The sequence below is a fragment of the Oryx dammah genome, unplaced genomic scaffold (genome assembly GCF_014754425.2).
Source record: "Oryx dammah isolate SB20612 unplaced genomic scaffold, SCBI_Odam_1.1 HiC_scaffold_2, whole genome shotgun sequence".
Classification (NCBI taxonomy): Eukaryota; Metazoa; Chordata; class Mammalia; order Artiodactyla; family Bovidae; genus Oryx; species Oryx dammah.
This window is the reverse complement of record NW_024070186.1, coordinates 153,390,817-153,418,800: the sequence shown is the minus strand read 5'-3', so window position 1 is coordinate 153,418,800 and position 27,984 is coordinate 153,390,817. Positions and strand designations below refer to the sequence as shown.

At 47.6% G+C, this 27,984-nt stretch overlaps 1 protein-coding gene across 5 annotated transcripts in view; it reads right to left on the bottom strand.

Annotated features, from left to right (window-relative positions):
• EVA1C (eva-1 homolog C) overlaps positions 1-27,984 on the bottom strand; it is a 113,846-nt gene that overhangs the window by 6,982 nt on the left and 78,880 nt on the right. For 2 of the 5 annotated variants that reach the window (XM_040228030.1, XM_040228053.1), the window contains 4 exons: positions 26,984-27,127; positions 15,234-15,314; positions 13,491-13,580; positions 1,024-2,195 (listed from right to left, as the gene is read on the bottom strand). In XM_040228030.1, coding sequence (XP_040083964.1) covers positions 1,822-2,195; positions 13,491-13,580; positions 15,234-15,314; positions 26,984-27,127 — 689 coding nt within the window. In that variant the 3' untranslated portion in view covers positions 1,024-1,821. Of the gene's footprint in view, positions 1-1,023; positions 2,196-13,490; positions 13,581-15,233; positions 15,315-26,983; positions 27,128-27,984 lie in introns of those variants that run through there. The other 3 variants (XR_005718930.1, XM_040228045.1, XM_040228038.1) reach the window with 3 other exon arrangements.

Below are 27,984 nucleotides of genomic sequence, written 5' to 3'. Positions count from 1 at the left end.
ATCCAACCATCTCATCCTCTGTCGTCCCCTTCTCCTCCTGCCTTCAATCTTTCCCAGCATCAGGGTCTTTTCAAATGAGTCAGTTCTTTGCATCAGATGGGCAAAGTATTGGAGTTTCGGCTTCAGCATCAGTCCTTCCAATGAATATTCAGGACTAACTGTTTTGACCTTTAGGATGGACCGGTTGAATCTCTTTGCAGTCCAAGGGACTTTCAAGGTCTTCTCCAACACCACAGTTCAAAAGCATCAATTCTTTGGCACTCAGCTTTCTTTATGGTCCAACTCTCACATCCATACATGACTACCGGAAAAATCGTATCTTTGACTAAATGGGCCTTTGTTGGCAAAGTAATGGCTCTGCTTTTGAATATGCTGTCTAGGTTGGTCATAGCTTTCCTTCCAAGGAGTAAGCGTCTTTTAATTTCATGGCTGCAGTCACCATCTGCAGTGATTTTGGAGCCCAAAAAAATAAAGTCTGACACTGTTTCCACTGTTTCCCCATCGATTTCCCATGAAGTGATGGGACCAGATGCCATGATCTTCATTTTCTGAATGTTGAGTTTTAAGCCACCTTTTTCACTCTCCTCTTTCACTTTCATCAAGAGGCTTTTTTGTTTTTCTTTGCTTTCTGCTGTAAGGGTGGTGTCATCTGCATATCTGAGGTTATTGATATTTCTCCCAGCAATCTTGATTCCAGCTTGTGCTTCATTCATTAGTTATTCAGTCGTGTCTGACTTTTTGTGACTTGATGGACTGTAGTCCGCCAGGCTCCTCTGCCCATGGAATTCTCCAGGCCAGAATACTGGAGTGGGTAGCCTTTCTCTTCTGCAGGGGATCTTCCCAACCCAGGGATCGAACCTGGGTCTCCTGCATTGCAGGCGGATTCTTTACCATTTGAGCCACGAATGAAGCCCCATTGTAAACCATTGCTGTTTTAGTCACTAAACTGTGCCCAGCTCTTTTGTGACCGCCCCCCACCATGGATTGTCTCCTGCACTGACAGACAGGTTCTTTACCACTGAGCCATGTAAACCATAATTTATTTATAAAATCAAGACCAAATCCAGTCTACCGCCTGTTTTGTACAGTCCATGAGCTAAGAATGGCTTTTACATTTTAAAATAATTGATTAAGAATATATGACATGTGAAACTTCATTAATTTCAAATTTCAGTTTCCACAAATAAAGTTTTATTGAAACACAGCTGTGTTCATCCATTATGTATTAGCTGTGGTTGCTTTTGAGCTTCAGTGGCAGAGGTGAGTAGTGGTGGTAGACACTATCTGACAAACAATGCCTAAAATATTTATTATCTTCACCTTAAATTTTTTTTTGCCAACACTTTCTCTAAACATAATACCACCAGTGAGCCTGAGGTCACTCAACTCATGCTTGCCACCTTGAATAGTAGTATAATTTCTTGATGGATAGACAGATTTCTTCTAAATATCCATCTGTAAAATGAAAATGACAGTATCATCGTATGAGGTTGTCATGAGTATTAAATAACTTAATGTATGAAAAGCAACTAGAACAGTGCTGGGCATTGTAAGTGTTCGATGAATGTGAACTCTAGTTCTGTTAGCATATACACATGAATTTAAATAAATAACAGAAGACAAAGATTTCTTCCCTCCAAATTTATTTTGGGATGTGCTGTAAACAGTTTGAAATGTCCCTTTAAGAACTTTCTGGCTTCCCCAGTATTGGATGGCATGACAAACTCTCCTTCACAGAAGGTACAAGTGGAACAGAGCTGGAGGGGCTTTTGGAACCTTCCCTCTTCAGAAAGTGTGCTCACATCAGGATGTATCTGGCTCTCAGAACTGGCCCATGTTTCTTGGGAGTGAAGTGTCCAAGCCACTGTTCATCCATATTTCCTGGATGATCTGCTCCCTGCGTTCAATCCTTTCTGCCAGCTCTGCAGCCTCTATGGAACTGTAGACAGGATATGTAGTCCTACAAAACCCCGAGAGATCCCCTGGAAAGTCGGAGTCAGAGGAGTCCTCCTCCCCCTCCTCATCCTGGCTGTCCTCCTCAGCCTTGTCGCTTCCCGGCACGAGGTGCTCCCTTGCCAGCTGCAGCTCCTGGAAGTCCTTCGTGCAGGACACTCTGGTGACCAAAGCGCACAGCGTGAGTGCCAGACCGACGCAGACGCTGGACACGAACAGCAGGGCGGCTCTCTCGGGATGGGCTGTAAAGGCAAGAGAGCACGTCAGGGCCCGGGGGAGCTCAGCCCTCAGCAGGCCTAAGGCCCGTAGGAAGAGTTACGCGGCCAGGCAGGAGGGCAATGCAGAATCCCAATCCTGGACAGAATCCCCGAAACCAGCCACACCCAAGAGCATATGCCCCTACTACGTAAAACAAGCGAAAAAGAGGCTTGGAGCATGTGTAGTCAATATATGTACGTTTATGAGAGGACACATAGCAAAGGACCTGAGAAGCTGAACCTTCCTGAGTTCAAATGCAGACCTGCCACTCACTAGTTGTGTGACTTTTGGCAAATTACATCACCTCTCTCTGCCTCAGTTTTTTTCACCTGTAAAATGGAGCCCAAAGCCCCTTTCTATCATAAAGTTGAGTCACTTTCTATGATGCTCTCAGAACACTCAAAGACACATAACAGATGTTTAAGAAGCTGTTAGCTATTGTTAATTGTAGTAAACTTTGAAAAATGAATTACATATGAAGTGTGAGTGTAAGTCCTAAGATATTAAATGTTACACAGCTTAATTTCTTTCAGATTAAAAAATAAATATGAATAAAGGTTCTGGTAATGAAAGTTCCACATCCAAATGATTGTATAATAGGAATAGAAGCAATGTTAATTTGTACATGTACCCTAGTCTATCTAAATCCTAACATATGCTTAATCCTTACATTAACTGTGGAAAGGACTGTTGCTCTTCAGCTCCGTATCCCCTGAGATGCTAACATTCCCATTTGGGGAAGCAACAATCCAGTTAACTTTCCTATAATATAGATCAGGAGTTGACATCTTTTTTTCCCTGTAAAGGGTCAGATAGGACCTATTTCAGGATTCGTGGGCCACAGGACCTGTGTGTCAACTTCTCAGCTGTGCTGTTGTAACATGAAAGATGATACAGATATGGCTGTGTTCTAATAAAACTCTATTTACAAAACCAGCCTGTGGGCTGTACTTTGTGAATCCCCAACATAGAGACTCAGACTGAGGTCAGGGGGTGGCATGGGGAGCCACCGTCTGAGCGTGGTTGGCTTCCTTAGGTGGAGCCAGGACAGGAACCCAGCTCCCGAGCTGTGAGCAGCTTGCGAGATGAACCACTGGCACGCGCTCCTACATCTCCACACAACCATCATCCTCCAGGCACACGGCCCCCTGTTCACTGCACTTGAATAACGACTGTTGTCTCTGCCGCCTCGATCCTTCCCAGAGACCCAGACGGGAGGTTCAGATCTCAGCGGCTGTTACATTTCATGTCCAGTCAAGAAATCCAGCCCCTGTGATCTGATGGGAGAGCTCTAAGTGGGACACGTTATCTTCTTGAAACGTGAAACTTCCCCGGTCGGCTTCCTTCACTCACAGTTCAAGTCACTGGTGAAGTCACCAGCCTCAAATGTTCTTTGTTGCCATCAGCCCTCTGAGCACAGTCTCATCACTCTCCCTAAGTCATAGAAGTCTGAACGCAAAGCTGATTTTGGCAGGGAGAGGGGCAGTGAGCTGTGTCTGCGATGCAGACAATATATTATAACATTAAAACTAGTAAATTTTAAATTAAGATATTAAAACATTATAAAAATAACAACAACATAGTTTTCCCAAGAGTTAAGGTTATTTTGATCCTGGAAGTGTTGTTAGTCACTCAGTCCTGACTCTCTGCAACCCCATGGACTGCAGCCCACCAGGTTCCTCTGTCCATGGAATTCTCCAGGCAAGAATACTGGAGTGGGATGCCATTCCTTTCTCCAGGGTATCTTCCCAACTCAGGGATGGAACCCACATCTACTGCACTGCAGGAAGGTTCTTCACTGTCTGAGCCACTAGGGAAGCCCCAAGGTAGTTTGAAGATTTGGTCAACTGGAGGCATACCTTTTGTGTTCTATTTCGTGAGTGGTGGTTGAACGGGGATTGGGAGATGCTGGCATTTGGGACACAGTTGTGAAGCCATTAAGCCAGAATATTACACAAAATGATGCTAAGACCCAAGGCCCTGATCTGAGGGGGCAAATCCTTTCTCCTTCTCCCCTTGCATGTCAAAGCCTCTGCTGGGAGTGGACTCATTGCTTCTGACTTCACTGTCACCTTTCTTTCCTTCAAATCCTCCTCCTTTCTTGTCCCTGCTGCCTCCTGCCCCCCACCTCCCCGCCACTGCCCCACCAAGCCTCCGGATCATTGTCTTCTCCAATCCTTCCTGTCCTCATGGTTCTGATATGGGCTTTTGGTGCAACCATAATTCAGCTTCCCCTTCTACGAAAGCATCAACTTTGACCGCACCCACAGCCAGGCCTAAAACATCACCTCCTGCCATGCCTGAAAGAGCCGCTGCCGGTGGCGAAACGGACTCCCACCCATTTGTGACCTTTTCCAGCCAGCCCCGTTCAGAACAGGCCAGTTCCTGGCAGAAATACCCCGTGCTGGTCAAGCTTCTGGGAAACAATGACCACTCACAGCCCCCTTCTCTCCTTGTCCACAAGACCATCATTCCCAGCAATGGTCTCATGGGCGAAGAAGGGGCTCAGGCCAGGACAGAGGCCTGCCTCTGCTCCAGACAGGTGGGCTAGTTACTGTTCCCTCTTCCTTCCTTTCTCTCTCTCTCCTTCCCCAACCCTATTTCTTTTTTAAAGAATTAAACTAACCATGTTGTTGTTTAGTAGCTAAGGTGTGTCTGACTAGTCGCGATGCCATGAACTGTAGCCTGCCAGGCTCCAGGGGATTCTCCAGGCAAGAATGCTGGAGTGGGTTGCCAGTTCCTCCTCCGGGGATCTTCCTGACCCAGGGATCAAACCCACATCTCCTGCTTGGCAGGCAGGTTCTTTACCACAGAGCCACCAGGGAACCCTTAGGATATGACACATTCTTTATGGGTCAATACATGGCCTTCCTTTGTATTTATTCATTTAATTAAGCAATTTAAATTCCGTCCCCAGCACCTGTGCTGTGAATAAGCCCCCTGAGTGAGAGCTGGACCTTAACAATACCTGTGTCTAACCTGTGGGTTCCCCTCCCTCCAGCCTCCCCCCATATCAAGGTAACTACCACCTGCATTCATGGCCATTCCTCCCCTGCTTGCCTTTTGAGTATAGCTTTCTGCATCTCCACGTATTCCTAACAGCTTTATGAAAAGGGTGTAACATTACAGCTTAGTGCCTGGGCTTTGGCGTTTGCTTTGAACCCAGCAGTATATGGCTGCATGCTACTCCGCTCTCTTGAAGGCACTGTGGTTCGTTCACACAGTCGCCAGGTGGTGGGCATCCGGGGGCTGCCAGGTGCCTTCTGTGGGCCTTGTAGCCATGACCACTCCTGCAAATGTCCCTGGGTCAACACGTGCAAGTGTTTCTCTCCGGTGCTGACCTAGGAGGGCAACTGAATGAGTCGTAAGACGCGTGACTTTGGGGAAATGTGGCCAGGGTGGCTTCCGGAGTGGCTGCAGTGCCTGAGGAATTGCGTGACTCCTCGTCTTCTCCAGCGCTAGGCATGGACAGGATTCTAGCTTTTTCCCATTTATGGGTACAAAACTGTATCTCACTGTGGCTTGACTTGTATTTATTTCCCCGATCCCCAATTATGTATCCATCTCTTCAGATGCTTACCTAGTCTCGCTTGTCAAAATGCTGGCTCATTTCACGTGCCCACTTTTAAAACTGGGTCTGTGCTAGGTATATCTATATATACATACAGGCTCCATATATTGTTGATATTAGGCATTAGACAGCATATGCATGGTGAATGACCTGTATTTTCCTATCATTAAGGTGCCTTTGGATCTAGTGAATTTATCTGAAAAACAGGAAGGATAACACTTCTCCACCTTTCTCGCCCCTAGCTGGTCTCCTCTCTCCTTTCCTGCCCTCCTCATCCATTTTCCCCATTGGAATTGTAATCTTTTTAAAAATGCACATCAGATCCCATCCTTGTCTTACTTAAAACCTATAACCTTCTTTCTCTGCCTAAAAGATAAAAAGCAAACCCTGACCATCACCTGTGAAGCTTGCTAGAACCTGGCCGGTGCAACCAACCTCCTCAAGTTCAACTCCAAAGACTCGAGCCCCTGCTTTCTGCTTTCCGGCCACTGGCCTCCCTCCAGCCCTCACAGGGGCCAGATGACTTGGCACCTTGGTACATTTGCACACGCCGTTCCTTCTGCCTGCAATGTTCTTTCTCCCCCTCCTCATCCAGGCCTCTGTGCCGCATGCCCAGCCTGGACTCAGTCCCCGTCATTAGGTCTCATAGCCTCTCGAATGTTGTTAAGTCTCTGAGTGTATTTTATCCTTTCTCACCCCAAAGAATGCAAGCTCCCTGAGCACTGGGGCTGAACGGCCTTGTTCTTCGCCCAGTCCCCAGTGCCCAGTCCTAACTGAGGGTGACACAGCTCTCTGCTGAGTGCTGGAAGGGAGGCACCGTGTATCTACAGCACTAGGCTTGGTGGCCTGGGGTCGGGGGCTCCATGATGTTAGCTGCCTTTCTCCCTCTCTCCCTCTGCTCTGGAAGTGGCGGTGGGTGGGGCTGGGGATCTGGATTCTGGTGCTACCAGAGCTTCTCACTCATCAGACCCTAGGCACCTCTGGCTCCCGTGAACCTCCTGCCAAGTGATCACTCTTCAGGCCATTAAACTGAGTCTGCTGAGATCCAATGATCAAAGATGCAAAACGTGGCAACTCTTGGGCCAGCCAATGGGAATCAAGGTTTCCTAGTCAGCTCAGCCAACTGGTCTGCAGTCACAGAATCACAGATGTTAGCTGATGGAGCCGTGGCTGGGAACTGGCCCAGTTCCTCCTGTTCTCACTTGCCCAAAGCCACCGCCCAGCTGGGACCCAACTTTGGGTCAGAGCTCTGTCCAGAGCCCCAGGCTTTACACTAACAGGACGCCATCTGTTTTCTAAAATCAACTGGACCACCGTAGGCTTTTGTGACCCTTGCCTATCATGCATGTGCATGCTAAGTTGCTTCAGTCGTGTCTGACTCTTTGTGACCCAATGGGCCGTAGGCTCCTCTGTCCATGGGATGCTCCAGGCGAGAATACCCATGGGGTGTTGCCATGCCCTCCTCCAGGGAACCTTCCCGACCCAGGCTCCTGGGAGATCTAAGAACCCACATCTCTTAAATCTCCTGCATTGACAGCTGGGTTCTTTACCATTAGCGCTACCAGGGAAGCCCTTTGGGAGGGTAACAGGCAGGAAGGACAGGGGTCTCCAAATGGAGGAAATAGGCTGCAAGTGTCAGACACTTTTATCTCTCTTAAGTGGCAGGAGGAAACAAACTAGTGATATATTTATTTATTTATTTATTTATTTATTTATTTTGTGATATATATATATATATATATATATTCCCCCCCTTCTCTATACAAATTTAAAAAGGAGGTTTCTCTTAAAATACTGTGCTGCCATAATGACACCTGGTTCCACCTAAAGTTAACTATTCTCAAACCTTGAGTTAACCAATGCATTTTTCTTGTGGAAATGTTTGTCAGGCTATGTTAATGTACTATGCATTTACCCCAGACTCTGTCTTCAAGTCGGTTCCACCTAATGGCTCAGAACCTACTTGACAGACCATATGTTATACTCAGACACTGTTCTCCTAGTCTATGTAAACAAAACTATTTGTATAGTAATCTGCCCTTCTACAAGATTCAAGTCAATCATTTCTGGCCTGGGATGAATCGTCTGGTGCCAAGATTATCCCAAAATATATCTTATGGATGAGGGGCCTGGTGCCATTCTGAGTTTTAAGACATTCCTTTCTTTCATTAACAGACTGATAGTGACTATATATGGAGAAGGAAATGGCAACCCACTCCAGTGTTCTTGCCTGGAGAATCCCAGGGATGGTGGAGCCTGGTGGGCTGCCATCTCTGGGGTTGCACAGGGTCGGACATGACTGAAGCGACTTAGCAAGGGCAGTAGCAGCAGTGACTATATAACATCCAGCTAAAAACTAGCAGGGGCGGGGGGTACTCTTTCTGCCCCCTTCTGATGCCTATGTCAGAAGCTTTCTCTATCTCCTTTATACTTTAATCAAACTTTATCATACAAAAGCTCTGAGTGATCCAGCCTCGTCTCTGGCCCCGGATTGAATTCTTTTCCTCCGGAGGCCAGGAATCCCAGCGTCTTTTCGTGGGTCCGCAACAACCTTTCACCTTTCCTATTATATATTCTGTTTAAATAAAGGCATTAGACTCCTTGTTAAACAGAATCTTCACACTGTGCTATTATCAGTCTTACGCTCATTTGGCCTTAGTTCCTCACAGGTCCAGTGAAGGACTTGAATTTCATCAGTGGTAGCAAGCCCTGGGGAGTCTCACCAAGGTGGCCTTTAATGTCCCCTGACTCTTAGAACTCTGGTCTGCAGCCAGCACAGCTCCAGCTCAAACATACTGTGTCTAAAAAAGACACCAAGAGACTGGGCAAGAGCTCCATCCTGGGGGCCCTGCTACCGTCAGGTGAAAAGACAAGGCGTGCTGGGCCTGGTTTGACAGCACTTAGGGGTGTGATAGTAACTTTCTGTCATGGAAGCAAAGATTAGAGGCCGTGGGAACACTTCGGAACCCACACCTCCATGACAAGGCAGTGCTGATTTCCCGTCCTTCTCCCTGACAGGGGATCATGTAACTCCAACTTCGGAATGTGTTATGATACTTCTGTTTCACTGTGGGTCCGTCTGATATCCTAGAGTTCCCTTCACATGAAACAATGACACCCTTCCAATGCAGGAGAAACGCTGCATTCTCGTCCATGGCCCCAGTTACCCCCATGCACCCCAAAGTCCACAGTGAGCTCTGCCAGAGGCCAAGGACACACACAGGCCCAGGTTCAAGACAGGGTCAGAAATACTAGGCCGCAAGGGGCAGGAAATATTAATAAAATGCTCATTAGATGGAATGGAAGACGTCAAGTTCTGAGCAAGACTAAATAAATGTCCTGTGACACAATCTTCAGCTGAGCCAGCTAACAAAAGTACTTCCCCAAATTTCCAACACACACACACACACACACACATACATTCACACACACACACATACACTCACACGGAGAGAGACACACACACATCCACCCCTTTCCATTTCCCTAACTTCGAAAAATTTCTCAGAGCTTCTTCAGACCCATGATCTAAATTCTAGAATGAATTCAATAAATATGTCTATATTACTGAGAAGAGGGTAAATTCAAACGTGGGCTTCCCCAGGGGCACTGTGGTAAAGAATTTTCCTGCCAGTGCAGGAGACACAGGAGACGTGGGTTAGATCCTTGGGTCAGGAAGAGCTCCCAGAGAAGGGAATGGCAACCCACTCCAGTATTCTTGCCTGGAAAATTCCACGGACAGAGGAACCTAATGTAATCCATGGGGTCACAAAGAGTCAGACATGACTGAGCGATTGAGCACACACAAATTCAAACACTCCTATGAAGATGTCTCACAGACCATTTAAATGGCTCAAAAAGAAATCGTTCATTGGGAACCCTTGGATATTTCTGTGTCCGTTCCACCAGCCTGTGTATCTCCACATCCCGGGATAAGCCCCTTGACTTTGGGTTCTAGTCTGTCGGTCCCCCATGTGCACTTGGCGGCACTAATGTGACAAAGCTACCTGTAGCCTGACCTGAGGACATGTCCTTCTGATTTGCTCAGTCCGTTGTCTATTTGGTGATTTTGCCAGAATCTTCCCAGCTCACTCTTGGTTGCTTCTGTTGGGACCTCTCCAGTAGGAGGGCCTCCTCCTCTCAGTGGGTGTCCAGGGAGCCTAGTCCAGCCTTCGGATCACATCCCTACATTGAGGATGAAGATGCCACTGAGAGCTGGCTGGGGCACCACTTTCTAGTGATGATGATGGTGATACTCTCATCGTGCGATGCTCGTGTTGAAATGGCTCAGCCTAAGATCCTGCCCTTCACTGCAATGTGCTGGCCTAACCAGTGAGGAGGATGCCGTGAGCTGGGGACCATTCAGAAGAACCTCCCAGAGAGTAACATGCCCAGGAAATTCACAGGCAGGGTCAGAGGCCCCTGTCCCCCTAAGCCTTTGTGAGCCTCTGTGATTTGATGAGTGAACTTCTAGTGGCAGCTCCGTTTCATTAACACCTGACACAGCGCATTCAGAGTCTCTTTCTCTTTGACATGAAATTTTGGCTTGGCCTCAGAACGTGCCTAAACATCCCTCGATAAAACCTGATAACCCACCGGGTCTGTACATTCCTTAAAAATTGGATACTTAGAAACAGCAAATACAGGGTGATGATAAGGTACAAGATAGCTCATGAGACCAGAGGAGGACTCATCATCTGGTCACTAATTAACTGTTAACTGCATCTTCTCGGTGCCAGCTCTGTCTCAGTCGCTAGGATATGGCAATGACTAGGATGACAGACATCTGCAGCTGAAACCTTAATGTCTAGTGGAGAGATGGGTGCCTAATAAGTAAATCTCTCCAATGACTTCTGATGCTGACGCTGAAGCTGAAGCTCCGATACTCTGGCACCTGATGCAAAGAGCTGACTCATTGGAAAAGACCCTGATACTTCGAAAGATCGAGGGCAGAAGGAGAAGGGGGTCAGCAGAGAATGAGATGGTTAGATAACATCACTGACTCAATGGACATGAGTTTGAGCAAACTCCGGGAGATAGCAAAGGACAGGGAACCTGGAGTACTGCAGTCCATGAGGTTGGAAAGAGTTGGACATGACTGAGCGGCTGAACAACAACAGCAAAAATGACTTCTTGGAGTAATAAGTGTGCAAGAGGATAGATAGGGATGGAGAGAAGCTAATTCGGATCTCTCGAGGATATTAGGTTTCCATCCTTCAAAATTCTGAAGGGCACACCTCTCTCCTGGAGCAGCTGGAGGGCAGGTTTTGTATCTGTTGAGTCAGATCCTGCCCTGCTACTGGCCACTCAGTGTCCTCAGGCACATGGCTCAAGTCCTCTGAGTCTCAGCTTCCTTGTGTGCAGAAGAGGGCCTGAGTCCCTCTCTCAGGGTCACTACCAAGTATTGTAACCTCTGAAATTCATGCACTGAAGCCTTAACCCCCAATGTGACTATATTTGGAGACAGAACCTATAAGGAGGTAATTAAGTTTCAATGGGGTCATACGGGTGAGGCCCTGATCCAACAGGATTAGTGTCCTTGTAAGAAGAGACACCAAATGGAATCTAAACTATGACCCAAATGAATTATCTACAGAACAGACTCACAGACATAGAGAATGGGCCTGTGGTTGCTGGGGTGGGGAAAGGTGGGGGAGGGTTGGACTGGGAGTTTGGGATTAGCAAATGCAAACTATCATATATAGGATGGATAAACAAGATCCTAGTGTATAGTACAGGGAACTACATTAATTACACTACTATAGCTTGTGATAAACCATAATGGAAATGAACATGAAAAATAATGAGTATGTATATTAATATACATATAACTAAATCACTTTGATTACAGCAGAAATTAACACAATGCATTAAATCAACTATGCTGCTGCTGCTAAGACTCTGTGTGACCCCATAGACGGCAGCCCACCAGGCTCCTCTGTCCCTGGGATTCTCCAGGCAAGAACACTGGAGTGGGTTGCCATTTCCTTCTCCAATGCATGAAAGTGAAGAGTGAACGTGAAGTCGCTCAGTCGTGTCTGACTCTTCGAGACCCCATGGACTGCAGCCTACCAGGTTCCTCTGTCCATGGGATTTTCCAGGCAAAAGTGCTGGAGTGGGGTGCCATTGCCTTCTCCAGTAAATCAACTATAGTTCAGTTAAAAAAAAAAAAAAAGGAAGAGACACCTAGTGTTTTCTTTCTCTCTTTCCCTCCCTGCTGTGTGAGGATACGGGGAAGGTTGTCTACAAGCCATGAAGACAGCTCTCACTAGGCACCCAGCCTGCTGAAACCTTGATCATGGCCTTCAAGCCAGGAAGAAAATACTTTTCTGTCGTTTAAGTCACCCAGTCCATGGTCTCCTGTTAAGCCTGCCTGAGCTGAACAAGACAGTTATTGAGAACGGCATAGCCAGAGTGGCCGCAGCACGCAAGCCTTGTCACCACACCTCTGTGTGAAGGATCTTCATGTTGCCTTTCCACCAAGGGGCTCTCTAAGGACTCTGAAAATATGGGATATTTCCAACAATAAAACCTCTTACATCTCCTAAGTTTGACAATCGTCAGGAACAGAAATGGGATGGTGGTTAGAAAGGAGAGGATTCTCAACAACCACACAACCACCACACAGGGAGAATATTGGTAAGAAGGTCCCAAGCTGGAATACCAGCTCCTGGATTGAGGTGTTTCCTCAAGCCTTTATTATCCTCTATGGAAGGCTTACTCCAAATAGCCCCAGCTCTGGCAAGGACTCGAATAAGTCATGCCATAATACGTTCTGTTACCATGTATTTTACAAAAGTCTTCAGAAGTTTTGGCTCCCTGAACAGTCAGGCAGGCACTGCCGAAACTTGCAGAGTCAACATTCCAAAATACGGTCCATCCGGACGTAAGCAGAGAGGCTGATGAGGAAAGATGGCGTGCACCACGCCCTTGCAGATGAGCCATTCGGGCTCCGCTAATTAAGGAGGATGGAGGCTGATTGATCCTTGAGGGGAAGATTATCCAGGGAAACCTTGGCAACCACAAGCAGTAACACTGGTGACTCAGAAAGGGTCTCTGCCTCCACAGACCACGACCTGTTTTGTTCAGTAAGTCATCTTTCGGTTCAATGTTCTTCCAACCAAGGGTGGAATTCAATAATCCTGTGCCCTTCCCAAGTTTTCAAGCCGGAAAATGCATTCCTCAGCTTCCTACTTTGCAAAGCACAAAATTCCCCTGGAGACCAGCTGCTGGAGAGTGTAACTTAAGCATCTGTGGTTCTCTTGTTGGTCACCAGTGGGACCAGTATCTAAATTCAGATCTCTGTGCTTCTGGACTATAGAAGACTGCAGTTGCTGTGTCAAATTTAAAGTCTGTTTTCTTTGATATTTTATTTGGCTGTGCTGGGTCTTTCTTAGCTGAGGCACATGGGACCTTTTTTGTTGTTGTTGCAGCATATGGGATCTAGTTCCCTGACCAGGGATCCAACAGGGCCCCTGCACTGGGAGTGCAGTCTTAGCCACTGGATCAGCAGAGAAGTTCCCTGCTTTCTTTGGCCATCCAAGTGTTACAATTAAACAGAGCATTTGTGAACAAGAATTCAGTAAATCCATCCAGGAAGTTTTCAATTACCTACCTCTAATGTAAGGCCATCCAAGTGTTACAATTAAACAGAGCATTTGTGAACACGAATTCAGTAAATCCAACCAGGAAGTTTTCAATTACCTACCTCTAATGTAAGCAAATGCTGCCAACGAGTGGCTGACAATCACACCATCTTTCCTCAGAACCCTCGGTTCCCTTGGGTCAAGGTCTACACCTGTTTCATGGAAAAAAAAAAAGACAAAAAAAGTTGCAAGGCTGATTAATCACAACTGTTCCCAGTTTGCATTTTGTTCCTAAACCAGGATTGCCATCATAAATAAAAAGTCACAGAAATCCAATAAGTGGGCCTTTAACAAAATTAGGGATGACTAAGTCAGAAAGTGGAGAAGGCAATGGCAACCCACTCTAGAACTCTTGCCTGGAAAATCCCATGGATGGAGGAGCCTGGTAGGCTGCAGTCCATGGGGTTGCTAAGAGTCAGACAGGACTGAGTGACTTCACTTTCACTTTTGACTTTCATGCGTTGGAGAAGGAAATGGCAACCCACTCCAGTGTTCCTGCCTGAAGAATCCCAGGGACAGGGGAGCCTGGTGGGCTGCCGTCTATGGGGTCGCAGAGTCAGATATGACTGAAGCGACTTAGCAGCAGCAGCAGCAGCAGCAAGCCAGAAAGAGCATTTTAGCAGACAGTCTCTGAAAATATTAAGTCATGAAAAGGATTTAGAAATTCTAAAATGTGTTGGTTCCAGCTTCATTCATCCACTGTACTGCAGAAGGGAAGACATTTCTTTTTCCATTCTAAAGGCAATGGCACTCATCATGCCTCTGAGGGATTTAACAATGTCCCACTTAACTATAGAACTGCTGTCTGCTCTGTTGACCACAGATAAGAAGGCCTTGAATTATGGAGGGAGGTTGTGCTGGAAACATCTTTGGAAATGATAGCAAAATGCAGAGCAGATCTGGTTTCAGATGCCTGGTTAGGTTGCTGTGATGGAGCTTAGGGGGCCCCTAATGGGGCAGCTTATGCGCTCTCGGGACCCCTGGGAATAGGGTTTTCAGGCCTCCACTGCAGGGGGGCCAGGATATTCATGGGAACCTGGTAGGAGCCCTGTGAGAAAGAGCAGAAAGGATGAGAGAGGCAGAACCTAGTCGAGAGTTGGAGGGGCAGAACTAGAATATTAACAATAGTCATCCTAGGCTTTGAGACTAGCGAGGAGTTCTATTTTCTTGATATTTCCCTGTGTGTTCCATATCAAGCATACTTTACTTTTATACTTAGAGGGAAAAGACTTCAGAAATGGAATTCAAGTAACACAAGACCAACTCTCAACCCACAAAGTACAACATCTTACACAGACCCTCTTGGGGGCCTCTGTAGTTTCTATGAGGAGCCCCAAGAGTCTAAATTCCATTCTAGATTTGATTTTAAAGACAAACCCCAAATGTTCATTCCCTTATTTACCAAAGCCCAGGGAAAGCCTCAGGCAGAAGGGCATGTATGGATGGAGGTCTGCAGGCCAAGCCTGGGTCTAACCCTTCAGGTTCCCAAATGGGATCATCTTTCCAACAAGCCCATCAGATAATCCAGGAACCCCAGATTTACTTCTGAGCAGATCTCCTTTTCCAAGGCGATTTTTTCCTTTAGGAAGTAAAGGGGAACGGAAGGAGGATTTACCCTACTTATAATTCAAAACACCACAGGTTGGCCACCGTGAGGATCTGCCACAGCTCTGCCATTCTCAGAGCTGGCAGCTCACACACCCGAGGTCCCTTTGTATCCTAACCAGTGGACATCCACCTGTGGTCACGTGGAGCTGTTCACCTTTACTTAACGAGAAATCTTGATTGTAAGCCATAAACATTACCATAGTCGCCATCTTTCTGCTTCACAGAAGGTTTCAGATTAGCAACTGATGGATCGATTGCTGTGAGTATATTCTTGGGAACTGAAAACCAAAAAGAGATATTTTAGATACTTTGGACACTTAACAGATCTTTAAAATGTCCTGTAGATAAGATTTTAAAAGATCAATTTTCAAATCAGTACATATATCATTCACTCTGCCTGTCCAACACACTCGCACAGATACACCAATGGTACCCACATGATCATCAAATGTCCCAAAAAGGTCTATCTTGCAGTATTAAAAAAAAAAAAAACCACCATGGAGAACAAATAAAGAAGATATGGTATATCTATCCCATGGAATAATATTTAGTTGGCTTCCCTGGTGGTTCAGTGGTAAAGAATGCAGTGTAAGAGCTGCAGGTTCGATCCCTGCCTTCAGGAGGATCCCCTGGAGAAGGAAATGGCAACCCACTCCAGTATTCTTGCCTGGGAAATCCCATGCACAGAGGAACCTGGTGGGCTAGAGTCCAAGGGGTTGCAAATGAGCCAAACAAGACTTAGCGATATGGTATATCTATCCAATAGAATATATTTAGCAAAAGCAAGGAGTGGCGTCCAATCACTGGGGTCCTCTTGGTTTGCTTCCAGGACCCACCTTGGATACCAGAACACACAGGCGCTCAATTCCTTCATATAAAATGGCATCTGATTTGCATGTAACCCACCCAATATCCTATTGTATACTTTAAACCATCTCTAGGTTACTGACGATACTTAATACAATGTAAATAGTCATAAGTGAAAGGGAAGTCGCTCAGTCGTGTCCGACTCTTTGTGACCCCATGAACCCACAGCATGCCAGGCCTCCCTGTCCATTACCAACTCCCGGAGTCCACCCAAACTCATGTCCATTGAGTAGGTGATGCCATCCAACCATCTCATCCTCTGTCATCCCCTTCTCCTCCTGCCTCCAATCCCTCCCAGCATCAGGGTCTTTTCCAATGAGTCAACTCTTCACATGAGGTGGCCAGAGTATTGGAGTTTCAGCTTCAGTATCAGTCCTTCCAATGAACACCCAGGACTGATCTCCTTTAGGATGGACTGGTTGTATCTCCTTGCAGTCCAAGGGACTCTCAAGAGTCTTCTCCAACACCACAGTTCAAAAGCATCAATTCTTCGGCGCTCAGCTTTCTTCACAGTCCAACTTTCACATCCATACATGACCACTGGAATAACCATAGCCTTGACTAGATGGACCTTTGTTGGCAAAGTAATGTCTCTGCTTTTTAATATGCTGTCTAGGTTGGTCATAACTTTTCTTCCAAGGAGTAAGCGTCTTTTAATTTCATGGCTGCAGTCACCATCTGCAGTGATTTTGGAGCCCCAAAAAATAAAGTCTGACACTGTTTCCACTGTTTCTCCACCGATTTCCCATGAAGTGATGGGACCAGATGCCATGATCTTAGTTTTCTGAATGTTGATAATACTTAATACAATGTAAATAGTCACAAATACAATGTAAATGTATTATTGTAAATAGTTGTCAATGTGGAGTAAATTCAAGTTTTGTTTTTTGGAACTTTCAGGAATCTTTTTTCAAATATGTTCAGTTCTGTGGTGGGTTGAATCCACAGATGTGGAACCCACAGATACAGAAGGCCAACTGCTACAACATGGATAAACCTCAAAAACATTATGCTCAGTGAAAGAAGCCAGACACAAGACCACAAACAGTATGATTCCATTCATATGAAATCTCCAGATAAAGTCAAGTTTATAGACACAGAAAGTAAATTAATGGTTCCCGTTGACTCAGTGGTAAGAATCTGCCTGTACTGCAGGAGACAAGGAAGACACGGGCTCCATCCCTGGGTCGGGAAGATCTCCTGGAGGAGGAAATGGCAACCCACTCCAGTATTCTTGCCTGGAGAATCTCATGGACAAAAGAGCCTGGTGAGCTACAGGCCAGGGAGTTGCAAGAGAGTAGGACAGGACTGAGTGACTGAGCATACCAAGACCGAGGTGGGGGTGGGCACGGACCACATGTGCGAACGAGGGAACTTTGGGGGATCACGGAGATGTTTTAAAATTGGAGTGTGGCAAAAGCTGCACTGCAGCCATGAAATTAAAAGACGCTTACTCTTTGGAAGAAAAGCTATGACCAACCTAGATAGTATATTCAAAAGCAGAGACATTACTTTGCCGACTAAGGTCCATCTAGTCAAGGCTATGGTTTTTCCTGTGGTCATGTATGGATGTGAGAGTGGGACTGTGAAGAAGGCTGAGTGCTGAAGAATTGATGCATTTGAACTGTGGTGTTGGAGAAGACTCTTGAGCGTCCCTTGGACTACAAGGAGATCCAACCAGTCCATTCTGAAGGAGATCAACCCTGGGATTTCTTTGGAAGGAACGATGCTGAAGCTGAAACTCCAGTACTTTGGCCACCTCATGCGAAGAGTTGACTCATTGGAAAAGACTCTGATGCTGGGAGGGATTGGGGGCAGGAGGAGAAGGGGACGACCGAGGATGAGATGGCCAGATGGCATCACGGACTCGATGGACCTGAGTCTGAGTGAACTCCGGGAGTTGGTGATGGACAGGGAGGCCTGGCGTGCTGCAATTCATGGGGTCGCAAAGAGTCGGACACGACTGAGTGACTGAACTGAACTGAGCTGAAAGCTGCACTTGTGTAAATGCTCAGTTGTGTCTGACTCTTTGTGACCCCAGGCCCCTCCGTCCATGGGATTTCCCAGGTAAGAATGCTGGAGTGGGTTGTCATTTCCTTCTTCGTGGAATCTTTCTGACTCAGGGATCGAACCCACGTCTCCTACCTCGGCAGGCGAATTCTTTACCACTGAGCCACCTGGGAAGCCTGGTGAAGGCTGAACAGCTCTGAATGTTTACCAGAAATCACTGAATTGTTTCTACGTGAACTGGGTGAATTTTAAGCTATGTAAATCACACCTCAAGAACATTAATGCTGAACATCAACTTTCCTGAGATACAGTGAAACAAAATGAATGGAACCAACTCAAAACCCATCATTGACCTCTCCCAGCTGCAATTCTGCTTTCTGCCCACAGCTCTTAACTCATTGCTTTGTTAATAAGCCTACAGAGAATCTGAAGGCTCCATGCTAGAATGGCAGCTCTCTGTATCATAAGAAAGGATGACAGAAAGATAAAGACGGGGGGCAGTGTAATAGACTCCTGTTGAAGATGGTTCAAGAGGCTGACAAATTGACCCTAAGAATAAACTATCCAGATCTCAAGACCCTCCAGGCAAGGCAGATGTGATGGTGGCAGGAGTCAAAACAGGAGGGCAAAGCATGAGTTCTGAAGACCCCCGAACTGCAACCCAGCTGGGAGAAGGGAGAGGAAGCCAAGTGTTTTTGCTGCAGAAAACTGTTTATTTTCATTTGTTCTTCGGCCCAGCTGGGATCTGGGAGAAGTGGCAACGGGAAATACAAGTGACGCCAATACAAACTGGGCAAGTGCAACTGTGCTGATTTTTTTTTTTTTTTGCAAAAGCACTGGTAAGACATTTCTAGCAGCAAGAAAACCTCATTTCCTTTCTCAAAGTGCTTAACAGAAGTCTTCTAGGGGAGGTCCCAGGACGTTCCTACATTGTGAATATTCCACGAGCAGGAGGCCCTGGTGCCTTTGTGAGCGTCAGCAGCGGGGGTCACTTTTCAGGGCGGCACGGTGACATTGCTGGAGGTGGTGGACACTGTCCAGCCCTTCCCCAGGAATGCCCCTCGGCCAACAAGCCCACTGCTGATCCCGGGACCCCGGTGGTGCCCCGGAGAGCTGAGCTGTGCTGCTCCAGGTGCTTTCTGATGGAACGGGCTCTCCATCACTTCTGCACCCTGATCCCTCGGCAGGAGCGAGCTTTCTCTGCAGGAGTGGTGCTTCTTTCCCATGTCTCATCTCTTGGTTTGTTCTCAAGATACAGTGGGAGGAGAGCTGGGATCCCTGAAAATGCCAGAGGCTTTTCAATCCAGGAAAGACGGGCTGCTCGGAAATGAAGGGCATGTGGGATGAGCTTTGCAGAATAAAACGTGAATCGCCTGTGTATGCTATAGGCTGGGCTTCCCTTGTGGCTCAGCTGGTAAAGAATCTGCTTGCAATGTGGGACCTCGGTTTGATCCCTGGGTTGGGAAGATCCCCTGGAGAAGGGAAAGGCTACCCACTCCAGTATTCTGGCCTGGAGAATTCCATGGACTGGATAGTCCATGGGGTCACAAACAGTCGGACATGACTGAGCGACTTTCACTTTTTCCACATGCTATAGTTACAGGGAACTTGCCCATTTACTGCTGGAAAATGGCTCTCACAGTGGGAGAATCTTTTCGGACCTTTAAAATGACAACAGTTATGAACACACCTGTCAGATTCTCGTATCTCCTGTTTCAAACTGATTCAGAATAAGGATAGACACTGGGTGTGAATTAGTACCACCCCACAAACCCAGCCCTCTCCATTTGAGGTGAAAAGTGTTAGTTGCTCAGTCCTGTCTGACTCTTTGTGGCCCCATGGACTGCAGCCCAATCAGGCTCGTCTGCCCATGGAATTCTCCAGGCCAGAATACCGGAGGGGGTTGCCATGCCCTCCTCCAGGGGATCTTCCAGACCCAGGGATCAAACCTGGATTTCCCATATTGCAGGTGAATTCTTTACTGTCTGAACCACCGGGGGAGCCAGAAAACCACTTTTCATGGAGCTCCCATGAAGTGTGGGCTCCTGTGCTCAGCATGCAGTCCTCTTAGTGAAGATGTGTAACGTCCCCATTCCTGCAGATGGGAAGACTGAGGCTCAGCACGCAGTCCTCTTAGGGACTGAGTCCTCTTAGTGAAGATGTGTAACATTCCCATTCCTGCAGATGGGAAGACTGAGGCTCAGCACGCAGTCCTCTTAGGGACTGAGTCCTCTTAGTGAAGATGTGTAATGTCCCCATTTCTGCAGATGGGAAGACTGAGGCTCAGAGACGCACCATCACCTAGTAAAGAGTGAAGCTTCAATTCCTAGTCTCACTCTACATGCCCTTGCTCGTTTCTGTGACACTGGGACATTCAGCCTCTGGCAACTGGATAAAAGAGAGGATGAGATGGCTGGATGAGTGTGAGCAAGCTCTGGGAGACGGTGAAGGACAGGGAAGCCTGGCGTGCTGCAGTCCATGGGGTCCCAAAGAGTAATGGAAAAGTATAATACAATAAGGCAGGCAGATTCTTATTTTGGGGGTACACGCTCAGGAAATACCAGGGGGAAACCCTGAGGCCTGATTCGCGTTGCCCATCAGGCCTCTGCTGCATGACCTTGTCACGGGTGGGATTCCTCAAGCTGGCTCCCGGCAGGACACGACTGAGCGACTGAACAACAACAACAACCAAGACACGAAGCGATTTCCACTCAGATCGTCCCTCTCCAGTCTGTTACATAAAACCAGAGATGACGATCCTAACGGGCTCCGATGGTTCACTAAATTTAGGCAGGCCCCCTTCCTTAATTTATTTTCTCCCTGAATAAGTCTGTGTCAAGCCTGGACCAAAGCAGCTTTAATAAAGAAGCCTCCACGGGTTGAAATTAGAGCCCCAAGTAATTTTTCCCATCAGAGACAAAAGAGACCTCCGCTTTACCGTTGTTTTTCACTAGGCACCCACGCTGCACGAGCATCTCCGGATCCTGGCATCCCCAGATCCTGGCATCCCCTCATCCTGCCTATCCCAAACCTGCACCACCCATTCCTCCCGTCTGCAGTCCCGGCACTTTCTATCCCTCCTGTCCCCCGAGGCCAGCACCTACTGAAGGAGGCACCCCGCATTCTGGCACCACCATCCCTCTTGTCCCCACATCCTCTCGGTGCCCGTCTCCTGGGAGGAGCGGCAGACTCCTCCCGAGGTCCGCACGTTTCCTGTCCCTCTCAGGAACTGTCAGGGCAGGCGTGCGGGATGTCCCTCTGTCCCGGTGACCTTCAGGATCACTCACTTTGGGCCCAGGGAGAAGCCCTCTCCAAGAAGGAGAGGGGAAAAGCTGATCGAGTTCTCTGGGTCTGCCTCCTCCTATTAGGAAAAAAGTCTAAAACCTAATCCCACTCAAGAAGTGTGGCTAATAACAAAATTTGGATAAAAATTGAGAGCCAGGACCTCATCTAGCCATGCATTAAAGAAGAGTGCTCAAGCAAAACATCTCCCAGCACAATCAATGACCAAGGGTCTGACATCAGCCAGACCCGCTGCCTACAGTTCAAAGAGCAAAAGGCCCCTGCAGCCTGGATCATTCCCCTGCGGGTACATGGAGGGGCTGAAACTCTAGCCCAGCCAAAGAGCAGTGAGGGAGGGAGAGGCAGGATTAACTGAAGCCAAAAAATAGGAGGCGTGTTATTAAAATGCAAATTACTTACGTTCCCAGAGAAAACCCTCCAAAGGCTCCCCTCTGCCCTTAGTGTTAAGTTGCTAAGTCACGTCCAGCTCTCTGTAACCCCTGGACTGTAGCCCAGCAGGCTCCTCTGTCCACGGAATTTCCCAGGGAAGAATGCTGGAGAGGGTTATCATTGCCTTCTCCAGGGGATCACAGGGATCGAACCCAAGTCTCCTGCACTGCAGGCAGATTCTTTTACCATCTGAGCCACCAGGTGCCCTCAACTACAAGCCGATCCTCAGTCTCACATCTCTGAGGCCCCTCAGCCCTGTGCTCACTTCCCTGTATTTGCCTGCCCTTCACCTTGCTGACTCTTACCCACCTGGTCTCACTTGACCCACTCCCCTGGGAAACCCTCCTGGTCTGCCGCATCACCAGGGTCTGGAATCACCACATTCCATCCCATGAGGGCAGGGACCACAGTGCTCACTCCTCGCAACCCAAGGGGTGGGGTAACCTCCTGGGTGGGCACCTCAAGATTGCTGGGCAGAACAGCAAAGCCCGAGTGGAGACTGCAGTGAGAAGCCAGGTATTGGAACAGACATCAGTGGGGTGGACCTTCCCTGAGTCTTGGGCTCCCCTGATAGCTCAGTCAGTAAAGAATCTGTCTGCAATGCAGGAGACCCCAGTTCGATTCCTGGGGCGGGAAGATCCGCTGGAGAAGGGATAGCTACCCACTCCAGTATTCTTGGGCTTCCCTGGCAGCTCAGCTGGTAAAGAATCTGCCTGCCATGCGGGAGACCTGGGTTCGATCCCTGGGTTGGGAAGATCCCCTGGAAAAGGGAAAGACTACCCACTCCAGGATTCTGGCCTGGAGAATTCCATGGACTGTATAGTCCTTGGGGTCGCAAAGAGTCCAATGCGACTGAGCGACTTTCCTTCACTTCCCTGAGCCTCTGATGTAAGAGCATCTTGATTAGGGTGGGAGGTTGCCCGGGCCACTTTCTGGCAGCCAAGTTTATAATCATATCATGTCACATGGTCTCCGGCCAAGGCAGATCACAGGAGGGGGCCATCTGACCCCAGCCCAGCCAAAGAAACAGCTCTCTGGTAGGAATTTCAAAGGAAGTTGCCAGATTGGCAGTCTGCATATTGTTAGGACATAAAAGTGTAACGTAAGAATCACCTGGGTTGTGGGGATGACTGTATGTCATCTAGCCCACACTCAGAGAAAAGCCGTAGAGGGGAGAGAGAGAAGGAGAGAGACAGACAGACAGAGAGACTCCATGCTCGTGAAGTTTCTGGTTTAGTCCCACCCTGAGGCTTTCTTTCCTGGTCTGGCTTCTGAAGATGGCCTTCTACCCACAAGCTCCCTCCCCAACCCAACTCACTTCTGGCTTAAACCGGCTCGAATTGGTTTCTTCGCTCATATCCAAAGGAGTAAGACAGATCTGCTTAGAAATTAATTCCTGACATCCTTCATTTCTGTATGAACTTCCACATCAGTGGGAATATTTTTTTTAAACATTAAATGCCCCCATTCCACGCCCCATTCGGTGATCTAACAAAAATACACAGACATTGCAAATCACTTTCTAATGATTCAAGTTTCACAGTGATGACCCATCTGTCAGGGGGAGAAATGATTTTAAAATGTCAACCACTTAGAAGGTGATTAGAAGTGATGAGAAGTTGCCTGAGAAGGCATCTGTTTGGATGGGGGAGCGGGGAGGAGAGGTTGGGGACCCTGAGTTGCTCAGAGAGTGAGAGTCACCCCCTCCCCTTTAGAATAACTCCTGGGGAACCACAGGGAACCACAAGCGGGGAACTGTCCATGGTTCCACATCCGAAACCAAGACGCAAAGCCCCCTCTCTGACCTCGGCCTCCTATCCTCCAATGAACTCACTCAGATGCCTCCCCTGCCATCCTCTGACCTCATCCGAGGAGCCCTTGTCACCCTGCCAGCCCTCACGCATCCAGCTGGACATACCCACCAACCGGGCAGACCAGCGTCCCTGAGAACTTCGACCACTAACCCCGCAGGCCCCCGGCATGCCTAGCTCGCATCACCACCGTCCTTTCTGAAGTCAGCCTGTCCTCTGGCCCCCATGGCCCTCACTTCAGATTTTCACCTCCTCTATCCCCTCTCCCCTCCCCCCCACCCCATCCTCGAAGCCGACCACCTCAGCTCACACTTCTTTTGAGAACATGAGAGCCACGCGTTTGGAACTCCAAGCCGTCCCTCCATCCACTCCCAGAGCGTCTGCTCCCACCCCCATGGTGAGAAAGGACACATCCGCAGGCCCTCGCCACCTTCTCTGGACCCCAATCTTTCCAAATAGGCCAGGTGCCTCCAGCATCTCAAATTATCTTCCTACTTTCCCAAACCTCTCCAATCCACCCAATTTTTACCGTGTCTTCTAGCCCGCTTCCAGTCTAACTGGTCCCGGCATCCATCCCACTCCAGCCCACCCTCTACCTTTCAGCCGGAGGGGTCCTTTAAGAGCCTAAACATCATCACCGAATGAGTCTCCCACTGGCACCTCCTCCCAGGCCCCACAGGACCTGATCCTGGCCCCCTCATGTACCGTCTCACCCACCTCCATCCTCACCCACTCAACCCTCCTCTCCCACTCAGCATCTGCCAGCTCATGCCTGCCCACCCCTCAGAGCACAGGGGCAAATTCACCCCCAAGGAAGGTTCTCTGTGGAAGATTTCTCAACCTTCCCCCCAAACTAAAAGGGCCCCTCTACCATTATCCTTCTACACAGCATCCTGGCCTTTTATTTAAAAAAAAAAAAAAAAACTTATTTGGCTGCACTGGGTCTTACTTGTGGCATGTGGATTCTCCCTGGCCAGGGATCTAACCTCGGGCGCCCTGCACGGGGAGCTGAGTCCTAGCCACTGGACCACCAGGGAAGTGCCATCCTGCCCTTTGCTGAAGCATCATTCATCACAGTGGGTAAAGACGGATTTCTTTCTTTGGTGATTTGATTAATGCTCATCTCTCTTCCCCCAGGGCTTTCCTCATGGCTCTGACGGTAAAGAATCTGCCTGCTATGTGGGAGGCCTGGGTTCGATCCTTTCCCCTGGAGGAGGGCATGGCAACCCACTTCTTGCCTGGAGAATCCATGGACAGAGGAGCCTGGCGGGCTACAGTCCATGGGGTTGAAAGAGTCCGACACAGCCGAGCCGTTAAGCGCATCTCTCTTCCTCCACTGATAATTCATAATGGCGTCTTTTCTTTTTTAACTAAAACACACCCACAACATGCTGAATGAGTGACTGAAGGAGAGGAAGCTTGGGCTGGGACGTGTGACTCCTCAGGTCCTGAAAGGCCACCCTGTCTTAGCTAAAAGGAGCCTCAGCCTGGGCATGGCCCTCGCCTCACCCATGAAGGCACACCAGGAAATCCACCTTATTTGCAGGTTACCGTCCTGCTCTTCCCTCCACGCTCAGCTAGAGAGACCTGAAGTTACTGGAACTTCAGACTGATCTGTGTGGCTTCTTGGGGTTTCCCAGGTGGTGCTAGTGGTAAAGAATCTGCCTGCTAACGCAGGAGACATAAGAGACGCAGGCTCCGTCCCTGAGTGCAGAAGATCCCCTGGAGGAGGGCACGGCAACCCACTCCAGCATTCTTGCCTTGGAGAATCCCATGGACAGAGGAGCCTGGCAAGGCTGCAGTCCATGGGGTCACACAGAGTTGGACACGACTGAAGCCATTTAGAACACACATGTTACTTCTTTGGTTTCTTGAGGAAACAGCCAGAATAGGTTCCAAGCTACCCAGAGCTGCTTCACACGGGAACCAGTAAAGACTGGAAGGCAAATAAAACCGTGCCTCCTGGAACGTGAATGTGGGCTCTATTCTTTTGGGAACATATTTCTGTAGTTACTTCATGGTACCTATTCCAGCTCTGATATTGCAGAGGACATATTTAGCTCAGGACATAAAAGGCTGGGGTTGCAACAAAATATTATTGAGCTGTAAAAAAGAATGATGTACTGGCATGTACTCCAACATAGATGCTCCTTGAAAACACACTAGGTAAAGAAGCCAGTCACAGAGAATCGCACATTGTCCAATTCTATTCATACTAAATGTCCAGAAGAGGTAAATCCATAAGATGGAAAGTGCTGGTTGCTTGAGGTGGGACTGGGGGGCGAGGGGTGGATTGGGGGGGGGTGACTGCTAAAGGGTCCAGGGTTTCTTTGGGAGGTGATGAGACTGTTCTTAAATTTTTAAAAAATTTTCATTTATTTTACTGACTGTGCATATGTGATCTTAATTCCCTGACCAGGGATCGAACTTCTACCCCTTCAGGAGAAGCTTAGAATCTTAAACACTGGACCGCTGAGGAATTCCCAAGAATGTTTCTAGGTTAATTGCAACGGAGTTGCACAATTCTGTGACTCTATTGAGACCACTGATTTGTATAATTAAAGGGTGAACTGTATAGTTTGTGATTTGTAGCTCAATAAAGCTGTTAAAAAAAAGAAGAAGAAAAGGCTAGGGGTATCTGGCAGGAAGAAAGAGGTTTCCATGAGCACAAGTATTGGGTTCTTCAGTTATGATGTTCTTTGCTTTTCCTTTGCTTCTATACTTATTTGGAAAAAAAAAAAAAAAACCCTCAGCAGTCCACATGTCAAGATTACAAAGCAGAAATCTATGGTGCCCTCAGAGGGTAATTAACACTTGATTTTTAAATGTAGCTTTATAAAATTGGGATCAATTGAACCCAGAATTTCATTTTGTGATTGGAAGACACTAGGAAAACAAAGTAAGGCTGTCATGTAACATATTTAAAGGCTGTAGGTAAGCCTTTGATCTGTTGGCTTAACCCCAGGGATACATCGATAAAATGCCTATTGGCAGTCCAGAGAATTAGTCATTTTAGGGCCCAAACACAAGACTGGAAGATTAACTAGGAGTCAAGCAATACTCTGTGAACTTACATGACATATCCATAAATTCTAGAGCCGCCTGAGAACTCAGATTAAAATCGTTCTTCTCAGCGACATCCACTTTATCCCATTTCCTTATTCTTCTCCTTCCGTCCCCTCTTGCTGCCAATCTGATTTCTAAAAGCACATTTTTTTGGCCACATGGCATGCAGGATCTTAGTTTCCCTACTAGGATCGAACCCATTTCCCCTGCAGCAGAAGGGCAGAGTTCTAACCACTGAACCACAAGGACGTGGTTCAAAAGTGGGTCAAATTTTGACCCAAGAAAATTCTATCGCTCATGACATGGACATTATAAACAAGGATAAAGGACAGGAGGAAGGCTCATGAGTATGAGAAAAGACAACACAGTGTCCGGGTGTGTTGGGCAGATGCCATGACTTGTTGCTCCAAACCTCCCAGGAGACAGGGTCTCCAAACGGCTGGCGGAGGGTGTATCCTTACCACACGCGTAGAAGACCGAGAGGTATTTTTTCACTCCTGGCAGACAGGGGCTTCCGAAATGGCGGTTGTTGACGAGGACTTTGCACCTCTGCTTCCCGTAACATCTCCTGGATAACACGTGCAGAGCCGAGTAAGACAGACAATCTGAGAGGCAGGAGACATCAAACACTTTTAGGTTAGAATCCATGTATGGCTTCGGTTATTTTCTGAGCCGGACTTCACAGTTCATGGAGATCAGCTGTGATTATTCGATTATTTTCCGTCTCATTAAAGCACCCCACAGTAGGCTGAATACCATCCAGGCAGTGCTGGAAGGGCTTACTTTAATCAGCTTACTCTAATACTCTGCTGTCACGGTCTGAAAATCTATCTATATATTATATTGTGTTATATATCATAATATTAGCTATTTACTAAAATTTCGTTTTCTCTCTTTAGTTTTGATTGGAATATAATTGCTTTATATAATGCTGTGTTAGTTTCTGCCGCACAACAACAAGAATCAGCTATAGGTATACATCCGTCCCCTCCCTCTTGAGCTTCCCTCTCAGCCACACCCCCATCCCAACCTTCTAGGCCGTCACCGAGCACCAGACTGAGCTCCCCGTGCCAAACGGCAGCTTCCACTAACTCTTCTACACGTAGCAGTGTGCGTCTGTCTGTGCTCCTCGTCCAGTTCATCGCCCTTCTCGTTTCCCCCCCGCTGTGTCCACACTTCAGTTCTCTGCATCCATGTCTCTATTTCTGCCCTGCAAACAGGATCATCTGTACCATTTCCCTAGATTCTGTATATATGCATTAACATGTGATATCTGTTTTTCTCTCTTTGACCTCACTCTGCATGACAGACTCTAGGTGCACCCGCATCTCTACAAATGAGCCAATCAGAAATCCTTACATATTTTCGAACAACGGGGCCTACATTTGCGTTGTACACTGCCTCTGCCCAGTCACGTAACTGGTCTTGCATACACAACAGGCAAAACTGAATAAAGATTCTT